This window comes from Sapajus apella, unplaced genomic scaffold (assembly GCF_009761245.1).
Source record: "Sapajus apella isolate SASKATOON/1434 unplaced genomic scaffold, GSC_monkey_1.0 scaffold1, whole genome shotgun sequence".
Taxonomy (NCBI): domain Eukaryota; kingdom Metazoa; phylum Chordata; class Mammalia; order Primates; family Cebidae; genus Sapajus; species Sapajus apella.
The window spans coordinates 38,256,027-38,280,241 of record NW_022436941.1 but is presented as its reverse complement, the minus strand read 5'-3'; the positions used below and the strand labels follow the sequence as shown (position 1 = coordinate 38,280,241).

At 35.5% G+C, this 24,215-nt stretch overlaps 1 protein-coding gene across 1 annotated transcript in view; it reads right to left on the bottom strand.

The window, feature by feature from the left end:
* The window catches only part of SLCO6A1 (solute carrier organic anion transporter family member 6A1), a 125,530-nt gene that overhangs the window by 29,269 nt on the left and 72,046 nt on the right, over positions 1-24,215 (bottom strand). The window contains exons 9-11 of the mRNA XM_032284693.1: positions 21,063-21,258; positions 13,596-13,749; positions 1,359-1,546 (exon numbers count right to left, since the gene is read on the bottom strand). Coding sequence (XP_032140584.1) covers positions 1,359-1,546; positions 13,596-13,749; positions 21,063-21,258 — 538 coding nt within the window. The remainder of the gene's footprint in view (positions 1-1,358; positions 1,547-13,595; positions 13,750-21,062; positions 21,259-24,215) is intronic.

Sequence of the window (24,215 nt, the reverse complement as noted above, 5' to 3'; positions counted from 1 at the left end):
TAATAAGCTTTGCCCTCTTATTTATTTATTTATTGGAGTCTCACTCTATCACCCAGGCTGTAGTGCAATGGCGTGATCTTGGCTCATTGCAGTCTCTGCCCCAGGTTCAAGGGATTCTCCTGCCTCAGACTTCCGAGTAGCTGTGATTACAGGCCCTCGCCACCATACCTGGCTAGTTTTTGTATTTTTAGTAGAGATGGGGATTCACATGTTGGCCAGGCTGGTCTTGGAACTCCTGACCTCAAATGACCCATCCACGACTGTCTTCCAATGTGCTGGGATTACAGGCGTGTGCCACTGTGTCTGGCCACCACTACTAAATTCTAAGAGTGCCTTCCTTTTTCTCCAGGGTTTCCCCTCAGTCCCATCTATCACAATATTTTCAAAACATTCTATCTAAAATGCCATCTGATCACTTTTGCTCCTAAGGTTTGGTGTTTTCAGTGGTTCCCAGGTGTGTACACAGAATAACATTCACATTAACATGGCAACAAAGGTCGTGTTAATGTGAATTAAGCCCTTACCTAGCTCAGATCTCTTGGTCTCATTCATCATCATGCTATTCCTGTCCTAGAAAACTCTTGCCTGGGATATTTCAAACATTTTTTGGCCTCACTTTCACTGCTAAGGCCTTGTCCTCAGCCTGCTTGCATTATAAGAAATCATTTATCTTCATAGCTCATTTCATGGAATAGATCCTATAGCAGTTCCGAATCAACTCAAATAGAAATTACCATTTTTCTCACTTTGTTTACTGGTCAGCCTATGCAGGTTTCTCATGTCTTAAGGTGTTTTGTTAGTGTGTTAAAAACAAAATTAAAAATAACAAAAAATTTTTCTGTACTATGACACAAATGAATACTAAATTGATTTCATGTATTTAGGAAGAACACATGAATAATAAATGTCGGTTTTCTTTAGAATAATAATAAAAATTATGTACTGAAATTCTAAAAGTTATTCACTCCTTTGTTGATGACACTCATGTTTTCTCACAGCGAAATTAACCAAAATTGATGTTAATAAATTCCTATAACCAATTATAATAAGTCAATATTATAATCAAATCTGTGTTAATATTAATAATTTTTCCCACATTTATGACGTTTCTATGTGTGTTAAATTAGGTAAATACATTGTTTTAAGTTAAACAATGTGATTTTTACACACTTTATGCAAATAAATTAGCTAAAAGAGAAATAATCATATACATGAATTGTGATAATTTAACAACTTTCCCTCTGCATTTGCTACCATGAAACACAGAGCAAATTATTTGCTACAAAATTCTAAAATCTTTCTAAAATTACTTTTCTTATATAGTAAATAAAAAATAATAATGACTGATATATACATACCGAATGATGGCCAAGATGATTGGTACACTACAAAAAGAAGAAAATACAAGTGTAGAAAAAATGAAAGCAAGGAACAAAGGTAATTTGTTGCACTTTGCATCACATTTCCCAGGTCTAGCATCAATAAAATCACCTTCACCATCTTCAGTTGTTAACCCTTCTTTAATGCAAGAACAATTGTAGTAAGCCTGTAAGCAGTGAAAACAGGAAGCAATCTTTCAGAAAAATAGTCATAAACAAAAGCTCTTATCATAAAATAAAAATTAAATCAATAACTGCAGGGAGACTCAATAGTTTTATTTCAAAATGTCTTTATATTAAGCCTGCTACGTATTTTTTAGAAATGAAACATTAATGATTTTCGAAGATATTTTACATGGCAGAGAATCTGTGTGTGTGTGTGTGTGTGTGTGTGTGCATAATTATAGTTACTTAGGAAAAGTTCTGTTAATTTAAGAAATTTTCTTCAAAATGTTTATATTCAAATTCACAAGTAATTATTAGATCTATAAATAAAAGGAAATTTAAAATAATATAACAAATTAAATGAAAATGAAATTTTAGCTGAGATTTAAAATATAGACATTTACGCAATTGTGAAAGGTTTTGAAATCATACTAAAAAGACTTTATTTTGTATATAATAATATAGGCCCACAGTCCTCCACACAGAATTTTCAAGTCCAGAGAACTTTGAAAACCAAATGGTTTTCTTTGTAGCTTATTTGATGAAAAAATTTGATCTAGAATAATGTAAAACTATTTAATGTTTTCATTTCTCTCTCTAAATGAGAATATCATAAGTGTTGGTATAGAAATATTAATGTTTAATTACAGTTGCTGCTCTGCTGAGTGTGGAATATAATATACAATGATTAGGTACTGTATTTCTTTTTTAAATCCAACAATTGAGATACTTGAATGCAAGAATTTTAGATAAAGTCTTGTGAGCCTTTAACATGAGTATTTTTTTTACCCAAATGCACTCTCAGCTGAGAGGAAATTATTAATCTCTACACAGTTATGAGAGCAGAGTAATGGTAATGAAAATATAGTGCTAACTTAAACTTTACTTTTCATTATAAAAATATTCGTGTTCACTGGAAACATTTTTAAGATACAGAAAATTGAAAAAAGTAAAAATAGTCAAGTCCTCAAAGATGGGTATTATTTTAAAGTACATTTTTCATTTTCTAAGATATCAAGTTAAATAAAAGAACAAAGCACATAAAAATATGTAGCATGCTCTTATTTGTATACAAAGGCTCTATAAGCTTTAACATGTATATTTCTATAATGACGCATAAAAAGAGAAGGTAAAATTTGTTGCCTCTGAATATGATCACAAGGTATCAATGGCCTGTGATAGAAAGAAGACATGTTTAACAGTGCAGCTTAAAATATTTGAATTATTTACAATGAACAACTACTACTTCATCAAAAACTGGCCTAAATTTTTAAAGTAACATTATAATGGTTATTCATTTGACAAATATTTATTGAGCATCTGCAAAGTAACAAGCAGTAATCTAGATACAAAAGTAACAGTAAACCAAAGATACAAATTCCATAACAAGTACAGCATATAATCAAGCTTTTTAACTGAATTTTATATTATATGTATACATTTTTTCTTCTTATCTTTTAATTTACTTTTTTAAATTATTTTTCTACTTCTTATTTCTCTTATTTTTGAACTAGTCACTCTGGAAGTTTCATATTATTCTTTCAAGTATATACATCACCATCTACACAAACTCATTTCTATAACATAACTTGGCAATTTATTTCCTTCTGATTTTATAAATATTACTTATATGTACAACATCTCTTTCATTTTCTTAGAATTGAGACTTACTATTAAAAATACTGCATCTAAGAGCATCAGCATTTTAAAGGTTGTTTGATATATATTTCTAAATTGCTTAAGAATATATTTTAAAAGTTTATAACACCAGATATATATAAGATTATGTGTTGATTTGAACTATCAACATTTTTCAATTTATCAAATTTAAAAAAAGACTATCTCAGTTGTTTTTATATTAGAGTTAAATATTATTTTCATAAACTTGCTATTACTATAATGGATTTATGTATACAATGTTAGTATAAAATGTTAGACTAACAGAGGCATAAAATAATCTAAATTTTGTGGGAGAACACTAGAGAATGTATACTTGTGTTCTATTACCTGCAGGGTAAAGAGGCAACTACTCAACTGGCATCGCAGAAATTAAAGCAAAGAGTAAGGCTGGAAAGAAAGAAGCTCTACATCTGATGAAACAATAAAACAGCCACAATCTTAGTTCAAAACACAGAGGATAAAAATAGTGCTTAAGCCTGGGCCTGGTGGCTCACACTTGTAATCCAGGCACTTTGGAGGCCAAGGTGGGTGGATCACCTGAGGTCAGGGGTTCAAGACCAGCCTGACCAACATGGTGAAACCCTATCTTTAAAAAAAAAAAAAAGTGCTTAAATGTACTAAAATTTATTCCAAACCAAAGATACAAAAAGAAAATACACATACTTCCTTAGTCTGGAGGTATCTCAAAGAATTTTCTAATATGTGAACATGAATTTAAAAGCCACAATATTTATTGTATCATTATTTGTTATACAATTTTACAGCATTTAAAATAATTGGTGAGAGTCCCTTTTCTGACATAAGTCCTCCAAGTCTCATCCTTCCAACTGATTACAAATAAAAATTCTGTTTAAAATATGCAAACAGTAACTACCTATAAAAGTTCTAAATAAAGAAAAGCAGCTGAATTGTGAAGAAAAGAAAGATATCGGGGCAGAAAAAGGCATTTAAATTTAAAATTACTGAAAACTCCCCAAATTTGGTAAAAATATAACTTTATGGATTCAAGAAGTTCAGTGAATTCCTTGAGGATAATTCAGTGAATTCTTTGAGAATAAACTCAAAGAAAACAAAACCATCACACTAATGAAAACCAAAATTAAAAGAAAGACATATTGAAAATAGCTAGATAAAACAATACTTATTATATACAAGTAAATCAATTATTTGAATCACCACAGATATGTCCTCAGAAAGCATAGATGCCAGAAGACAGAGAAGCATCATATTTACAGTTTTCAAAGAAAATAAGATCACCCCAGAATTCAATGTCTAGTGAAAATATTCTTTAGGAATGAAGGCAAGACAAAGATATTTTAAATTGAAAGAATACTAAGAGGATGTCACCAGCTGACCTCCTTTACAAGAAATGCCAGAATAAGTTCTTCAAACTTAAGGTAAATGATAATGCTGAGGGAAGCTCAGATTCTCATGAATGATGAATATTAAATTTCTGGGTAAATATAAGACTATTTTATTTTCATATGGTATTTTAAGTACATGATTGCTTTTTAAGCAAACCATAATATTATCTATCACAAATTTGATTATATGTGAAGCTATAAAACATGTTACAACCCCAATATAAATGTTACTGGGGAGAAGAAAAGGCACATATATGGTGAGTTTTATACATATATGGTGGGTTTTATATTATACTATGTTCTATAATATTAATTCTAAATAGACTGTGAAATGTTATATAATCTAAAAGCCATTCAATTAAAAATCAATTCAAAGAGATAAACCAAAATTTCAAGGTATATTAAAATGAAATAGTAAAGTATATTCAATTCCGATAATAAAATGGGCAGGTAGATCTAAAGTCAGCTGTATTGATAATTACATTAAATGTAAATAATTTTGAAACTCAAATTAAAAAACAGAATTGGAGAAAAGGTATATCCATACTTACTCTATGCTGGCTACAGGAGACAGCCTAAACATAAAGACACAGATAGGTGAAAAACAAAAGGATAGAAATAAAATACACCATAAAAATAGCAAACTAAAGCTATGATAATTATTTCATATCATGTAAAATAAACTTCAAGACAAAGAATATTATCAGAGATGGAAAGGGGCATTTTAGAAAGATAAATAATTCATCAAAAATATGTGACAATTATTAATGTGTAGACATAGGAGCCTACACATTAATAAATACACAATGCAAAAATAAAAAGAGAAATACAATTATACAATTTTATTAGATCCTTTTCATACATAACGTTCAGAATTTAATACAATATTATAAGCCATACAAAGTGACAAGAAAAACTGGCTTAAAATTAAGAGAAAGAAAAAATATAATTAGATTCATCGATGAACTAGATAGCAGAGTTAATAGTAAGAATGTTAGAATGTTAAAATAGTTATGATTAATATGTTCCAGAAAGTACAGGAGACAAATGAATAATATAGCTTAAACTATGTAGAATTTCACCAGAGATTTGAATTCTAAAAAATAATAATAATAATACTAGAACTAAAAAATACAAGTGAAATTAGAACCTTGGAAAATGGGTTTAACAGCAGAGCAGACACTGCAGAATAGAGGCTTAGTAACTGGAAGACAGATGAACAGAAAATATCTATATTTAAATACGCAGATTAAAGAAGATGGAAAAAAGGAAAAATAGCAAAAGATTATGGAACAGAAGTAGAAATGACTATTGTAGTCTGGGTTAAGCAGAATTCCAAAACAGCACCCAAGATTCTCTCCCTCTATTGTGTGTATCCTGCAGAATCCCCAGGACTGTAAGTTGATAATGAAGTAAAAGGCACGACTCAACTCTGTAAGTGGGGGCTCAAACTTTGGACCAAATTGAGGACTAGTTAAAACAGAGACAAGGTGGCTGGGCACGGTGGCTCAAGCCTGTAATCTCAGCACTTTGGGAGGCTGAGGCAAGTGGATCACGAGGTCAAGAGATGGAGACCATCCTGTCAACATGGTGAAACCCCATCTCTACTAAAACTACAAAAAATTAGCTGGGCATGGTGGCACGTGCCTGTAGTCCCAGCTACTCAGGAAGCTGAGGCAGGAGAATTGCTTGAACCCAGGAGGCGGAAGTTGCAAAAAAACAGAGACAAGGTGAAGCAACTTTCCATAAGACATGCGCACTGGCGTGCCATGTCAGTTTACCATTGCCATGGTAACAATAGAAGTTACCATACCTTTCCATAGCAATGACCCAACAATCCAGAAGTTATTTCCCTTTTTTTCTCTCTGCCCTTAATTTGCATGTAATTAAACTGGATATAAATATGCCCACAGACCAGCCTCTGAGCTATTATTATGGGCACACTGCCTATTGGGTAGCCCTGCTGCACAAGGAGCAGTACCTCTCTGCTGCTACTGTATACCAGTGCTTCAATAAAAGTTGTTTAATACCACCCTTGAATAATGCCCTTGAATTCTTTCCTGAGAAAGGCCAAGAACCTTCCTGAGCTAAGCCCCAATTTTGGAGCTCATCTGCCTGTATCAACAGGTTTCACTCAATTATAATCTATGGCATAAGTGACTTTAAGAAAGACTATCTTGGATAAACTTCACCTAATTAGATAAGCCTTAAAATGTACTGAGCTCCTCTTGAAATCAGAGGTACAAAACATGCAACAGAAGGGAGATTCTCTGTTGCTAACATTGAAGATGAAGGGAGTCACATGAGGAAGAATGTGGGTAGCCTGTGAAAGCTAATACTGGCCTCCAACAGACAACTAGAAAAAATGTTAAAGCCTTGTTTTATATAATCCAAAGGAACCAAATTTGGTCAATAACCTGAACAAACCTAGAAGTGAACATTTTCCCAGCCCTTTCAGAAAGGAGCACAATGCAGCCATCATCCTGATTTCAGCCTGTGAGACTTGGAGCAGAGGACCCAGACATGCATAGCATGTCTGGATTGCTGACCTTAGAACTGAGGGCTAATAAATGAGTGTTATTTAAAACTACTAAAATTGTGGTAAAATAATCCTCCCTTATTCATGGAAAATGCATTCCAAGATCCCTGAATGCCTGAAAGCATGAATTGAACTGAATCCTATATCTACTGTTTTTTTCCTATACATACATACCTACAATAAAGTTTAATGCATAGTCACAGTAAGAGATTAACAATAACTATTAATAAAATAGAACAGTTATAGTAATAGTGTAATGAGTTATGTGAAGATTCTCTCTCCTTTTCTTTCTCTGTCTCTCTGTGTCTCCCAAAATATCTTAATATTTTCAGACCACAGTTAATTGCAGATCACCTAAATTATGGATGCAGGGGCTACTGTAATTTATTATGTAGTGATTATAAACTAACAGACAGCTCCCAAAAATACAGGAAAGAGAGAGAGAGGTTAATAGCTAAACATTTTTTCAACTGGCAGACATGAATCTACAGACTCAAGATACACTGTGAAACCCAAGCAAAATAAATATAATCAAAGCCCCATATATGCACATCAAAGTAAAATTGCTGATAACCAAAAAGAAAGAGAAAATCCTAAAGCATCCAGAAAGAGAATGGAACATATGTTATCTTTTAAATGCTGGTGGTGGGAGGTATAAGGAGTGGGGGGAATCACTGCCAATCTACAATTCCATACCCAATGAAAACAGTTTTCAAAATGAAGGTGAAATACGATTCTTCAGGCAGAAAGAAAGTAAAATTCCATATGAAAGAATGAAAATGTATGGAAAAGTGTAAATATAAGTCAATATTGACTGTACAAAAGCCACATTATAACCTGTCATTTAAAACATACAAAAAAATAAAATATATATTAAAAATAACACAAAGATAGATCAGTAAATAAAATTAAAATATTCCAAAGGTATTTAAACTGAATGAGAACCTGAAGCCTTGTTTCTTGTAATCCTTAATCCTGTGGATGTGATTTACTTTCCTCTTCAGAGATAAATAGAATGAAGCTCCTGTTGAACCTCTGGAAGAATGCTCTATATTGCTATTTTATAACAAAAACTATATCAGCTGCTGAAAGGAGTCAGTCTTGAGGAGGTAAGGAAAAAAAAGCCCAAGATTTGTTTAATACCTATATAAGAAAATTTGAAGATCTTTGGAAGCATGGATAAGAAGAATACATGTGGGCTTCAATGAGGCAAACTTGCCCAGGAATATTATCAATATCAAAAGCAGATATCTATTTTCAGTTTTAGTAGAGCTGTGCTTTTCTAGAGAAACCTAAAAATCTTCAGAGGTATAGCATTTTCTGCTACTCCTCTTGCAAACTTTTGCATAAGTTTCATTGAAGAGCATCTAATTCTAACTTATGTTGACCCTCATCGTATTTTGAATAGGAACATTTAATTAAAATTTCATACTTGACATATTTTCATTGAGGAAATATTTTTCAAGGGAGATTCCATTAACACCATGTAGGTACTTGATCATTTTTTGTAGTGTTTATATTATTTTAATTTTAATTTTGTTAAGAATATTTTTATTGGTATCAATCTTCTCCCATTTGAAATTGATGCTTATTCTATTCACTAATTGGTTCAATCCATATCAAATTTTACTAATAGCTTCTACTTAATAAGTTTTCCATCAAAGTCATTTTTTCTAGCAAGGCTAATTGTCCTATTGGGCAATTTCTGACATATCTATTTTATTCTTCTTTCAGTTTTCATTAAGTATCAAATGTTACCACACAGCTTAAGTGATTATTTTGTGGATTATTTTTATCATGGTTATTCCTCATGAATTCATTATTCCTTAGAGGATATAGAAAACTATAAAGAGTTTCATGAAATAAAGAGTCTCTAAAAGAGATTCCCCAGAAAAAAAGGAAGCAGGGGTTGGAGCTATATCCTGGATGGCCTGTTTAGCTCTTGAATGTTCCATGGAATGAAAACATCAAGGTCAAGTTGTTCTACTGTATACTGTGATGACATAGTGAGCGTTCAAAAATAATTTACTTACAGCAAAATAAAATGAAGGAGAGGAAGTGGTGTTATAGGACTTTGGGGCATCACTTGCAGGCCAGAAATCTCTGTGGCTGGTGGCACCTTTGCCCAAGTTCTTGTCCTGTGTCCAGGAAGAATGAGGTAGGCAGACAAGTAGAAGGTTAACAAGAAGAGGAGGATCTTTACTGAGTGTTAAAACAGCTCAGAGGAGAATTGCAGTGGGTTCCTCCTCTGTGTAGGGAGGTCATCCTGTCCAGTGTTCAGCTCTCAGCAGAGAGGAGTTCATGGAGAGGGTAGCTCCTCGCTGTAACTGGTCATCCCCATGTCTGCAGCTTTAAACAGAGATAGTAGCTTCTCTCTGTAGCTAGTTGTCCTTCATTGCTCTATTCTTTGCCTTGCTGTGGCTGAGCCTGGGGCTTTTATGGACCTCAGTGGGAAGGCAGTCCATGCCGATTTGTCCATGAGTGGCCATGGGCAGGCCATAAAAGGCACCACAAGTCCCCACTCTGATCCAAGAGACTGGCATCCCAGGCCCCCCAGCCGTCTCTGGCCAGAAAGAGAATCCTCACCAGGGTACCCACCCCTTTCTGCCCAGGATCCTGTCTGCCTCATGCCACTGGCCATGGCCCCAGGCTGCTCACATGAAGGGGCAACTGCAGGCCAGTACCCAGCCACCCTCAGCTCCCACTCAGCTTCCCTTCCCATGCTCCTTAGTGCCGAAAGTCCAGAGGGGTGCAAGTCGGCAGGAAGCTGGTATGTCAGCACTGCCCTGAGTGTGTGCACACCCAGCCAGACTGTAATAGCGTCTGGGCTGGGACCCACCCAGAGAACAGAACAGATACTGGTAGTGGGGAGAGGACAAGCCTGTAAGGGCAACAAGGTCCTTTCCGGGCCCCCCAAGAGTGCAGAGATACCTGGGTGTGCAGCTCCAGCTTGGGTGGCTGCAACTGCCCTGGGGAGGGGGATTCCTGCTTGCTCCGTGGAGTGGGAGGCCCTGATCCACAGCCACAACTTGGGCAGTTGCAGCACTTCCCAGGAAGGTGGGGCTCTTGCCTATTCTTGGCTCCCAAGAGCACAGCAGTGCCTCAGCTGCAACCATAGCTTGGGCAGCTGCATCTGTACCTGGGAACACCTGCCCTGCCAACTTGGAAGGGGCCAGGTTCCCACTCGTCCCCAGCTCCCACCAGCTCTGTGGAGCACAGCACCCGGCCACACCCCATCACAGCCTGGAATGGGAGCCAGGTCCTCCCTGGGCCTGTGCCGAGCAGGGAAGGGGCGACATTGCCATGAGCTCTTCCTGTGGGCCTGGTGCTCAAGGGTAGTCCGGACCTCCTCTTCTTCCAGAGGCAACCCAGCCCAGCCCCATCGCAGCAGCCCCCAGGAGGGCAGGCTGTTGGGGGTTGCGGGGTGGTGAAAGGCTCTTCATCTCCTCCCCATGCCTTCTCTGCAGAGGTCAGTATGACGTCAGTGGCCGCACCAGAGGGCCCACCGCTGCCATCAGTAGGTAGTAGTGTAAATAAAGCAAGCTCTTCTATAAATTAATAAATTGCTGAAGATGGATAATTGGTGTATGGGAGTTCATGTTTTTCTATTACATTTAAAACTTTCTGCAGTAACATATTTGAAAGATTTTAAACATAATTTTTAACATACACATTTAAGAGGAAAGATTTTTAAAGGATATGCAACCTTCTTATGTTAATGTTCAATAAAAATATGAGTATATGTTATTAAATTTTAGGCCAGTGAAACATTACTATGAGGAACTAAATTGAAGTTGGTCAGGCATGCTAATTTCTTGAGATAAAATTATCTGTGTATAATAGGGAAAACGTTGTTGTACAGGTTTATAACAAAAAAGAACTTTATTAACTATCAAGGGAGGTAGCATAATGCTTTTAACTTAGGAAATCTACTTCTTTTTTTGCTCTCTCCCATTCATAAAGACTAGCCAGAGCAAGGAAAGAGAAACAGAAATTTCAAAGCCTGGATCCATTCTTCTATGCTATTTAAAAAGTGAAAGTTGGAGTACAAAGTCCATCATTTAGTTAAAAGCTTATTTATGCAACTTGTGATATTAAAAAATTAACCTAAACAAGTGGCAGAGTGATCAACTGCTCTTTATAACAGAAGAAAATGTGTTGGCAGGGTGGCAGAAAGCCCAGCAAAATAAGGGATTCTGATGGTAATGGCCCCACAGATGAGCACATAGGAGAATTTTTAAATAACCTCGATTTACATAAATGCCAAAGGACAAACAGAAATAACATATATTCAAGTCATGTATGTTATTGCCCTATAAAACTCTAACTCTCACTTTCCTGGATGTACTAATAAAAGCATACAAGGTAAGGTGACTTCTGATAAAACAAAAGGATTATAAGGACAAATTTTCACATCTAAGTGAATGTGGAGCAGAAAGAGAGAAATAGCAAAAAGGCAGAGTAAACACTTTGAATTCCTGTGTATTAGGAAAAACTGAGTGAAAGGTGATCATAAGAATAATATTTGTCAATCTCTAGGAGTGAAAAAGATTGTGGCTCAAGGTTTCAGGGGATTGGATGCTGCTATTAAGTAGCGTAGAACTAAAACAAACTACATTGGGGAAGACAAAAGGTTCTTTCAGGCTGTTTTTTCAACTTTGCTATGGCAAGAGGTAGATAGGAGTTCTCCATTGCTTTAAATATATAATATAATATGGATATAGAGAGATGTATTATATATTAGAGAGAGAGAGACTTTGTTTTGTTTGTTTTTATGCGACGGGTTCTCATTCTATCACCCAGGTTGGAGTGCAGTGACACAATCATGGCTCACCGCAGCCTTGACCTCCCAGGCTCAGGCAATCCTCCCACCTCAGCCTCCCAAGTACCTGAGACTACAGGCATTTATCACCATGCCCAGCTAATTTTTGTATTTTTTGTAGAGACAGGGTTTCGCCATGTTGCTCAGGCTGGTGTCGAACTCCTGGGCTCAAGTGATCCACCCTCCTAGGCCACCCAAAGTGCTGGGATTATAGGCATGAGCCAGTGTACCTGGCCCCATAGATGTGTTTTTGAGGACTAAGCTCTGATTTTTTTTTTTTTAATCTTGCTCAAATTCCTATCTAAGGAGACTGGGGAGTCATGCCCTTCAAATCATAAATTCTCATCAGATGGGTTTTATTTAAACCTATATATCATGACTTACTTTCCAATCTGACTCTGGCGTAACAGAAAGTGACAAAGAAGAAAATCAAAACATTTTACCTCAAAACATGTTTCTTTGCCATATTTTGAAATGGCCCTGCAAAGCGGTCCTTTGTGGGGAAAAATTTCCATCTGAAAAGAATGTCTATTAACATAGCCAATAAAATAATTATTTCTTCCAGCCTTCCCAAACCTGAAGGGGTTAAATGAGAGTCTAGCACCTTTTAAAAGGTCTAAATAGGAAACATGCCTCATCTACTATCTTTAAGGGCAGCTACTATGAGACTTCAAAGGAACCTTGGTCTCCACAATCTTTTATCTTGACCCAAACATTTCCTTTCTATTGATCCCAGGTCTTTAGACAAACTCAACCAATTGTCAACCAGAAAATGTTTAAATTTATGTATAGTCTGGAAGCCCCACCACCACCACTCTATGCTCCCCTACCACCCTACCCTCCCCTGCTTCAAATTGTCCTGCCTTTCTAGACCAAACCCATGTACTTCTCAAATGTGATTGATGTCTCATGCCTCCTAAAAATGAAAAAAACCAAGCTGCAGCCTGACCACCTTGGACGCACATTCTCAGGACCTCCCAAAGGCTGTGTCACAGGCCATGGTCACTCATATTTGGCTCCGAATATATCTCCTCAAGTATTTTACAGAATTTGACTTTTTTCACTCACATTTTAATGTAGGAATATCTCTTTCACTCCCAATTTCCATAAGCTCTTTGTATTGTGGCAATATAAAACAAATTTTTGGCCAGGCATGGTGACTCACACCTGTAATCCCAGCAGTTTTGGAGGTGAAGTCGAGGTGGGTATATCACTTGAACTCAGGAGTTCAAGACCAGCTTGGGCAACATGGCAAAGCCCATCTCTATGAAAATTAACTAGGTGTGGTGGTGTGTGCCTGTAGTTCCAGCTATTCTGGAGGCTGACGGGGGATGATGGCTTGAGCTTAAAAGGTGGAGGTTGCAGTGAGCTGGGATCTCACGACTGCAATTCAGCCTAGGTGACAGAGCCAGACCTTGTCTCAAAAATAAACACACACACACAAAACCAAAATTTTATTTTCTTGTCTTTAAAACTTAAAAAGGGAAAACAAGAAAAAATAGGTTTTGTAGAGTTAGAAGAAAAATGTGAATAGCTTCTACTAGTTGGACATTTCACTAAAGAGGAAAAAGCATAAAAAATAATAATTATAATATAATGAAAATATAAATTTATAACAAAGCATAATAATTATAAGAAATAATTACCTTTTTTTGGTTTAGTGTTTTAGAATATGTACAGCCTGCAAAACAGGGAGAAAAATATTCAATATCATCTCTTCCACATATAGAAGAATAAATTGAAGATGAGCATCTACAGTTTTCGTTGCAAGGAGCTGTGAGGTTTCCCAACTGCCCTGTTCTATAAAAACAAGACAGAAAGTAATCATCTTACCATTGTTTGATAATTATTGATGTAAATGTCAAGATATCTTGAAATAATTTCTTTTTTAAAACAGCTTTACTGGGGTCTGATTACAATAAACTGCACATCCTTAGACTAAAATTTGAAATTTTTTGATACTTGTATACACTTGTGAGATTATCACCAGAATCATGCCAACAAACATAATAATCACCCCCAAAAGTTTCCTTGTGTCCCTTTCTAATTTACCCACTCCCACTGATCTACTTTCTGTTACTATTCACTCATCTGAATTTCCAAAAGTTTATGAAATATAATAGTACAATATGTAAGGTTTCCTTGGCTTGTTTCATGCAGCTGGTCTTTATTTGGTCTTTGGTTATATACTTCCATGTCTCTTGGGTAAATATTAAAATACAGAATGTTTGCATCATGTGGTAGGTGTTCACTTAACTTTTTTTTGAAAAAACTGTCACTTTTGTAGAACTGTTGTAATATTTTACATTTCCATCAGCAGTATATAAGAGCATCATTTTTTCTCCTCACCACCATTTGGCATGGTCTCTTTTAAAAAAAATGTTAGACATTTTAACATGGGTGTAGTAGTTTCATATTTTGGGTTTTAATATGCATTTTGCTAGTGACAAATGATGTTGATCATCTTTCCATATATTTGTTTTTAATCTGTATTTTTTGTTAAATATCTGTTCAAATCATTTGCCCATTTTTGTTGGATTGCTTATTTTTTAATATTTTGAAAGCAAGTTTTTTGTTAGATGCATGATTTTATGATTTTCTAATATTTTTTCACATTCCATGGTTTGCTTTTTCATATGGTAAACAAGGTCTTTCAAACAGTAGGTTTTAAATTTTTGACATGGTTCAATTTATAAGTTCATTTCTTTCTGGATCATGTATTTAGTGTTACATCTAAAAGATAGTTGTCTAATGCAAGATCAAAAATATTTTCTCTTATATCTTTGGAGTTTTATATTTTATATGTACATCTATAATCATTTCGAACTAATTATTTTATATGGTGTAAGATGTGAATTAAAGTTCATTCATTTGCATATAGCTATTTAATTAACCAGCATAATTTGTTAAAATTATTGGAACAAGACAAAAGCACCCACTTTAAGCAATCCTATTCAAAAGAGTACTGGAAGTTCTAAACAGAGCAACCAGGCAAAAGAAAGTTTGTGTCCTTTGTAGGGACATGGATGAACCTGGAAACCATCATTCTCAGCAAACTGACAGAAGAGCAGAAGATCAAACACCGCATGTTCTCACTCATAGGCGGGTGTTGAACAATGAGAACACATGGACACAGGGAGGGGAGCACTACACACTGGGGTCAGCTGGGGGGAAATAGGGGAGGGATGGTGGGGGGTGGGGAGCTGGGGAGAGATAGCAAGGGGAGAGATGCCAGATGTAGATGATGGGGAGGAAGGCAGCAAATCACACTGCCACGTGTGTACCTATGCAACAATCTTGCATGTTCTTCACATGTACACCAAAACCTAAAATGCAATAAAATAAATAAATGGAAAAAATAAAAAATAAAATAAAAAGAAATAAACAGCTTCCAAATTGTAAAAGAGAAAGTCAAACTATCCTTGATTGTTGATGATACAATCTTAGATCTAGAAAAACCTAAATACTTCATCAAAAAATCTCTTAGATTTGATAAATAAATCTAGTAAAGTTTCAATAAGCCAAATTATCCCTGATCATTGATGATATAATCTTAGATCTAGAAAAACCTAAATACTTCATTTAAAAATCTCTTGGATTTGATAAATAAATCTAGTGAAGTTTAAATAAGTCCAATTATCCCTGATAATTGATGATAAAATCTTAGATCTAGAAAAAACTAGACTCCATCAAAAATCTCTTAGATGTGATCAATGAATCCTATAAAATTTCTGTGTAGAAAATTACCATATAAAAAATAGTAGCATTTTTATGCACTGATAAAAATATAGCTGAGAACAAAATTAAAAAGGCAAGTGGCTTATGCCTATAATCCTAGAACTTTGGGAGGCTGAGACGGGAGAATTGTCTGAGCTCAGGAGTTTGAGACAGCCTGGGCAACATGGTGAAGCTTCGTCTCTACTTAAAATACAAAAAATTAGCCAGGCATGGCAGCATGACCTGTAGTCCCAGCTACTTGGAAAGATGAGGCAGGAGAAGTGCTTGAACCAGGGAAGTGGAAGTTGCAGTGAGCTGAGATTGGGCCACTGCACTCCAGCCTGGGCAAAAGGAGGGAAACTTTATCTCAAAATAAAATAAAATAAAATAAATAGGCAAGCCCATTTATAATAGATCCAAAAAGTAAAATACCTAGGAATATATTAAACCAAGAGGTGAAAGATCTCTACAAGGAAAGAAAACTACAAGAAAGCAATTGTAGATTATACAAACAAATGAAAAAGCTTTCCATGCTCATAAATCAGAAGAATTAATCTTGTTAAAATGATTTTACGGCCCAAAGCACTCTATTCAATAAAATCCCTGTCAAAATATCAGCATCATTTTTATAGAATTTTTTAAAAATCCTAACATACATATACAACCAAAAATAAAAGCCCAAATAGCAAATGTTATCCTAAGCAAAAGGAACAAAGTTGGAGGTATCACATTATCCAACTTCAAATTACACTTTAAGGCTACAGTAACCAAAAGAGCATGATACTGGTATAAAAATAGACACATATATCAATAAAATAGAACAGATAACCCAGAAGAAAAGCCACATATGTACAGCCAACTGATTTTTGACAAAGTCAACAAGGACACACATTTGGGGAAAGGACACCATTTTCAATATATGATGCTGGGAAAATTGGATTGCCATGCATAAGAGAATGAAAATGGACCCCTGTCTGTCACCATATACAAAATGCACTCAACATGGATTAAAGACTTAAATGCACAACTCCAAACTAAAAACATCAGAAGAAAGCCTAGGAAAAATTCTTCCAGACGTTTGTTTAGTCAAAGAATTTGTGATTGATACCTCAAAAGCACCGGCAACCAAACAAAAATAGACAAATGGGACTTAATTAAACTAAAGTGCTTTTCCACAGCAAAAGATGTACTCAACAGAATGAACAAACAACCTGCAGTTTAGGAGAAAATAATTGCAAGCTATCCATCCAACAGAGACTAATATCCGGAATATATAAGGAACTCAAACAACTAAACAAAAACCCTCACAAATAATTCCACTGAAAGGGGCAAATAATATGAATAGACATTTTTTAAAAGAAATCATACAAATAGCCAACAGGTGAATGATAAATGCTCAACATCACTGATCATCAAACAAACGAAAATTCAAACCATAATGAAATATGATCTTACCCTAGATCATACCATCAGAATGGCTATTTTTAAAAAGTTAAAAAATAGCAGATGTTAGCAAAGATGTAGAAAAAAAGGAAATGCTTATACACTGTTGCTGGGAATGTAAATTAGCAAAACTTCTACGAAAAACAGTATGAAGTCTTCTCAAAAACTAAAAAATATAACTACCATTCAATCCAGTACTCTCACTATTGGGTATCTAAACAAAGAAAAATAAAACAATATATCAAAAAGATTATTGCATTTATTTATAGCAGCAATATTCACAATAGAAAGGATATGGAATTATCCTAAATGTTCATCAACAGCTGATTGGATTAAAAACGTTATACACACACACACACACAGAATGCTATTTAGTCATTAAAAAAGAATAATGTCTTTTACAGCAACATGGATGAAACTAGGAAGTCATTATCTTAAGTGAAACAAGCCAGACACAGAAAGACAAATATCATATGTTCTCACTCGTAAGTGGGAGCTAAAACATGTGTGGCCATAAGTGTAGAGAATGGAATGTGGACCATGCAGCCTCAGAAGGGTAAGGAGGTGAGAGGGTGATAACGAGAACTTAGTTAATGGGCAAGTTCTAAAAGCCCTGCCTTGACCATTTACATCATCTATGCATGTAACAAAATTGCACTTATACAAATTTATACAAATAAAAAATATATTAAAAATGCACTGAGACTTGTTTTACAACCCAGAATATGTTCTACCTTGATAACCATTACATGCACACACGAAGAGAATGTATAATGTTATGTGGGCCATTTCTAAAAATGTCAATTTGGATAGCTGGCAGTGTCATTCAAACTGGATTTTTAAAACCTAGTTCTGATCACTGACTTTTTGGTCTGCTTTTTCTATTTATGGTTGAGTTTTCTTCTATTCATTATTGGACAATAGCTGTAAATGTCTTCATTTCTCCTTGCAGTTTATACATTTTTGCTCTACATACAGTTCATATATATTTAGGATTGTTATGTATTCTTGATGAATGGGTCCTTTTATCATTATATAATGATCTCTATTTCTGCTAATATTCTTTGCCCTCTAAACGACTTGATCTGGTATTATACTCCAGGTTTCTTTTGGTTATTGTTAACAAGATGTATCTTCTTTCATTCTTTTCTGCTTAATATACTACTATCTATATTTGAAATGCATTTATAAAATGCAACATATATCGTTGGGGTTTCTTTTTTTTTTTTTTTTTTTTTCAAAAATAAAGATTATCTCCCTTTTAATTGAGATGTTTAATGATGTACATTTAATGCAATTACTAATATGGTTAGGTTTAAATCTACCCTCTTGTGTTTCCCATTTGTCTTATCTCTCTTTGTTCCCTTTTCCTCTTTTTCTGCGTAATTTAGGATTAAATATCTATTTTTTATAATTTCATTTTAACTGCTATGTTAATTTATTTGTTGTGACTCTTTGTTACTTTATGGTTTCTTCACGACTTATATTGTACATTTTTAACTTAACACAGTCTACCAACATATGCTATGATAGCATTTCATGTAAACCCATATTGCATGCTATTCTGTTTTAAATAATTATTTTCAGTAAGACTTAAAGAATAATTTTTACAATGTATATTAATCCAAATAGTTAACACTTTTATTGTTCTTCTTTCCTTTATGTAGATTCATATTTACATCTGGTATCATTTAATTTCTGACTGAAAGACTTCCTTTAACATTTTGGGTAGTGTGGGTAAGGAGTTCAAGACAAGCCTGGCCAACATGGTGAAACCTCATCTCTACTAAAATAGAAACGTTAGCTGGGCATGGTGGTGCACAGCCGTAATTCCAGCTCCTAAGAGGCAGAGGTGGAGAATAGCTTGAACCTGGAAGGCAGAAGTTGCAGTGAGTCGAGACTGTGCCAAGCACTCCAGCCTGGGTGACAAGAGTGAAGTTCTGTCTCAAAAAAAAAAAAAAAATTACTTACATTTTTTTGTCTAAAATTACTTCTCCTACATTTCTTGACAGATAATCTGGCTTGATATAAAATTACAGGTGATTTTTTTTAGGACTTTAAAAATATTACTCCACTGTCTTCTTACTTGCATTTGTTTGAATACAAATGTGCCATTACTCTTATCTGTGGACCTTTATACACATTTTCCTGCCTTTGCTAATTTTAAGATTTTCTTTGTATCACTTATTTTGAATAATTTGATCACGATGTGTTATGGTATAATTTTTTTATGTTTCTTGTACCAAAGTTCTGCTGAGTTTTTGACATCTGTTTATAGTTTATTTTTACATGAAATTTGAAAAACTTTTGTTAATTTTTATTTACTCTATTTTCTGTTTCTGTTGGATAATTATTGCTACTGATATGAAGTTCACTTATCAGTTATATTTTATAGCTTTGGATCATATATTCTCTCTATGACACCGCATGTTGGCTGGCCAGACTAACCCAGTTAAAGATCAAATTAACCCTTGGCCAGGCCATAGTACTTTAGAAAGGCCCCTGCTCCTAGGTCTTAGCCTTACACAGATGTTGAGAACCAGGATTTCCCAGGGTTATTTAACCTAGCATATTCTATATTCTAGCTTCTATAGAGCATCACAATATGACTGGAGTTCTTTCCTGATTTTCATGAAATTTCTGCTTGATTTTATCCCCCTAGCTTCATAATACAGGAAACGTATTGAGTGAAAATCTGGCAGAGTGTTGCATCATTTGTTTACCTCTCTCTTCCCTCTGATACTATGGCATTTCTATGCCCTAATTTTTTTCTCTTTAGACTCAGATGTCTATTGAAATTCTTGTAATCTAACTAGATGCTTTTGCCCAAACTTTTTGCCCAAATTCTCAGCTTCTTGCCACTGTCTAGAATCAGCAAATATCCTCAGGAGAAAAGTAGCTGCGAAACATTGCCCCTCTTCTCCACGGTCTGCCTTTTTCCAGGATTTTGGCCTTTAAATTCCCACTTGCCTATATAACTCTTTGATTCCTTTAACCAAATCTTTTAAAATGGTATTCAGCTTTTCTAGTTGCTCTCAGTGGGAACATGGGTTTGCCACAAACTAATCTATTGTTACTGGAAGTAGAAGTCTTATACTGTTATTTTTTTTTAATTTTAATTTTATTTTTTATTGCATTTTAGGTTTTGGTGTACATGTGAAGAACATGCAAGATTGTTGCATAGGTACACACATGGCAGTGTGATTCACTGCCTTCCTCCCCTTCACCTATAACTGCTGTTTCTCCCCATGCTATCTCTCCCCAACTCCCCATCCCCCACTGTCCCTCCCCCATTTCCCCCCAACTGACCCCAGTGTGTAGTGCTCCCCTCCCTGTGTCCATGTGTTCTCATTGTTCAACACCCGCCTATGAGTGAGAACATGCGGTGTTTGATTTTCCGCTCTTGTGTAAGTTTGCTGAGAATGATACTGTTATTTTACTTGTTCAGTCCTTTGGTTTTCGATTCCAGTTTTTTTCTTTAGCATTTAGTATCAAGCTCTGCTCAGTTCTTTGATTTTGGCATATTTAGCTTTAAGGAGATATTACCCATGCATACCTTCAGGTGAACTTTAGTTCCATTCTTTGATGTCTATAAGAGGCAGACAAACCAATTCGGAAACACAAGGTAAGACCGGGCTTTGCTCAGATGGCTAGTACTGTCTCCTAGTTGCTATGCACTCAAATATAAAACTTTATTTCTAGGTTCTGACCTCTTCAATGTGCTTTTTATTTATTACTTTATGAATGCATAAACAGTCATATCAAAAGATATCATTATAATATTTGTGCCTTACTAAGAATGTCTAAACTGTAGTTTATATTTCTTTTATATGTTCAATAATTCCAATAATGATATGAACATATAAGTGTTACTGGATAGATAATTATTAATTGCCTGAGAAATATGCTGTTAGATTTTTATGTAAAAGTCTAATGTACAAGATTACATTTACCCATCATAATCTTCACTGATCCCAGCAAACTGCACTGGATTACAGCGTACAGAAACAATAAACGTAAGCAGTATAAGTGATACCACAGATGTAACCATTATAAATCTCATAAGGGCTTTATAAGACATTTGTAATGTGGAAACAATGACACCTCCCAGAAGATGGCCAAGTGCACCTCCTGGAAGTAAAACAAGTCCTAAAAAAAAAAAAAAGGAGAAAAAGACAGTTAAAAATAATCAGCTGATCATACCGATAATATATACATTGATAAAATTCCTTTTGCTCTAAACATATAGCAAACATGTGTTTAAACTAAAAAAAAGAACAAAAATGTACAGTTATGCTGAACATCTTAACAAACCTGAACCTTAAAAGAAACAAAAACCTGTGAGTAGGGCTGAAGCCATAGCCTACTGACTTTAGGGCAGTGATGGTAAAGTTTTGGTTCTTTATAGTAATGACATCAAAGACAAACAAGGAATTTAGTCCATGCAAAATGGAAGATGAGAGCTGTCTTATTGAGAGTTATTATTAACAACCTTCTTGTTTTTATAGTTTATTACAAGAGACATGATTATACTGACAAGAGTTCACAGAGATTCATTAACAAGAATTGAACAAAGCCACCCATTAGTTCTATAAATGGATGTTCAATATTAACAATCTCACAACAAAGTGGGAGTCTAGAAGAACCATGATAAGATGTTATTTTCTATTCAAGAATAAGGAGCTAGAAACAGGTAAGCAAAGGAAAGAGAGAAAAAGGAGAAGGAGGCATGGAGAAGAAGAAATGCAGTCAGAAAGCAATCAGATGAGATAGCACCGTGAATTAATACATTGATGCAATTCCCTCTACTCCAAATATGTAACAATTGTGGATTTAAATATGAATTTAACAAGAAAAACATAGGATAATAACAACAAAAAAATCCCATACACTAGATTAAATGTACATAAATGCCTGACAAAGACTTGAAAATCAATAATTTTAGAATGCTTCGAAATATAATTGATGCAAAAAGCTCCGGTCTGCAGCTCCCAGAGCAACCAATGAAGAAGCTGGGTGATTTTGACATTTCCAGCTGAAGTGCCCAGTTTTTCCCATTGGGACTCATTAGACAGTGGGTACAGCCAATGGAAGGTGAGTAGAAGCAGGTAGGGGTGCTGCCTCACATGAGAAGCACAAGGGGTGGGGAAATTTTCTCCTGTAGCCAAGGGAAGCCATGAGGGAAGATGCTATCCAGCCCAGATACTATGCTTTTCTCATGGTTTTGGCAACCCACAGACCAGGAGATTCCTTCAGGTGCCTACACCACCAGGTCACTGGGTTTCGAGCACAAAACTGGGTGGCTATTTGGACGAACACTGAGGTAGCTACAGGAGCTTTTTTTTCTGTACCCCAGTGGCACCTGAAACCCCAGTAAGACAGAACCATTGACAAAGTCAGGGAGCCAAGTGGTATAGCTCAGCAAGTTCCATCCCCATGGAACCCAGCAAGCTGAGATCCACTGGCTTGAAATTCTCACTGCCAGCACAGCAGTCTGAAGTGACCTAAGACACTCAAGCTTGGAGGGGAAAGGGGCACCCACCATTACTGAGGCTTGAGTAGGTGGTTTTCCCCTTGCAGTGTAAAGAAAGCCACTGGGTAGTTCAAACTGGGTAGAACCCACTGCGAAGCAGCAAAGCCACTGTAGCCAGACTGCCTCTCTAGATTCCTCCTCACTGGGCTCATCCCTGAAAGAAAGGCAGCAACTCCAGTCAGGAACTTGTAGATAAAACTTCCATTCCCTGAGGCAGAGAACCTGAATCAACTAATGTACAAAATAACCAGCTATGATCATGATGACAGGATCAAATTTACACATAACAATATTAACCTTAAATGTAAATGGGCTAAATGCCCCAATTAAAAGACACAGACTGGCAAATTGGATAAAAGTTCAAGACCCATCAGTGTGCTGTATTTAAGAGACCCATCACATGTGCAAAGACACATAGGCTCATAATAAAGGGATGGAGGAATATTTACCAAGTAAATAGAAAGAAAAAAAATAGGGGTTGTAATCCTAGTATCTGATAAAACAGACTTTAAACCAACAAAGATCAAAAAAGACAAAGAAGGGCATTACATATTGATATATAGGGATCAATGAAATAAGAGCTAACTATCATAAATATATATACATCCAATACAGGAGCACCCTGATTCATAGAGCAAGTTTTTAGAGAACTACAAAGAGACTTAGACTCCCACACAATAATAGTGGGATACTTTAACACCTCACTGTCAATATGAGACAGATCAATGAGACAGAAAATTCACAAGGATATTCAGGACTGGAACTCAGCTCCAGATCAAGTGGACCAAATAGACATCTACAGAACTCTTCACCTCAAATCAACAGAATATAAATTATTCTCAGCACCACATAGCACATATTCTAAAGTTGACCACATAACTGAAAGTAAAACACTCCTCAGCCAATGCAAAAAAATGAAAATCATAACAAACAGTCTCTCAGACCACAGTAAAACCAAAGTAAAACTCAGGATTAAGAAACTCACTCAAAACCACACAACTACTGAATGGAAACTAATGACCTGCTCCTGAATTACTACTGGGTAAATTTAAAGATAAAGGCAGAAATAAATTCTTTAAAACCAATGAGAACAAAGACACAATGTACCAGAATTTTGGGGACACAGCAAAATCAGTGTTTAGATGTAAATTTGTAGCACTACATGCCCACAGGAGAAAGTGGGAAAGTTCTAAAATCAACACCCTAAAATCACAATTAAAAGAACTAGAGAAACAAGAACAAAAAAATTCAAAGGCTAGCAGGAGGCGAGAAATACCTAAGATCAGAGCAGAACTGAAGGAGACAGAGACACAAAAAACCCTTTAAAAAAATCAATGAATCAGGCAGGGCATGGTGGCTCATGTCTGTAATCCCAGCACTTTGGGAGGCCGAGGCAGGTGGATCACAAGGTCAAGAGATCGAGGCCATCCTGGTCAACATGGTGAAACCCTGTTTCTACTAAAAATCCCAAAAATTAGTTGGGCATGGTGGTGCATGCCTGTAATCCAAGCAACTCAGGACGCTGGGGCAGAAGAATTGCCTGAACCCAGGAGGCGGAGATTGCAGTGAGCCG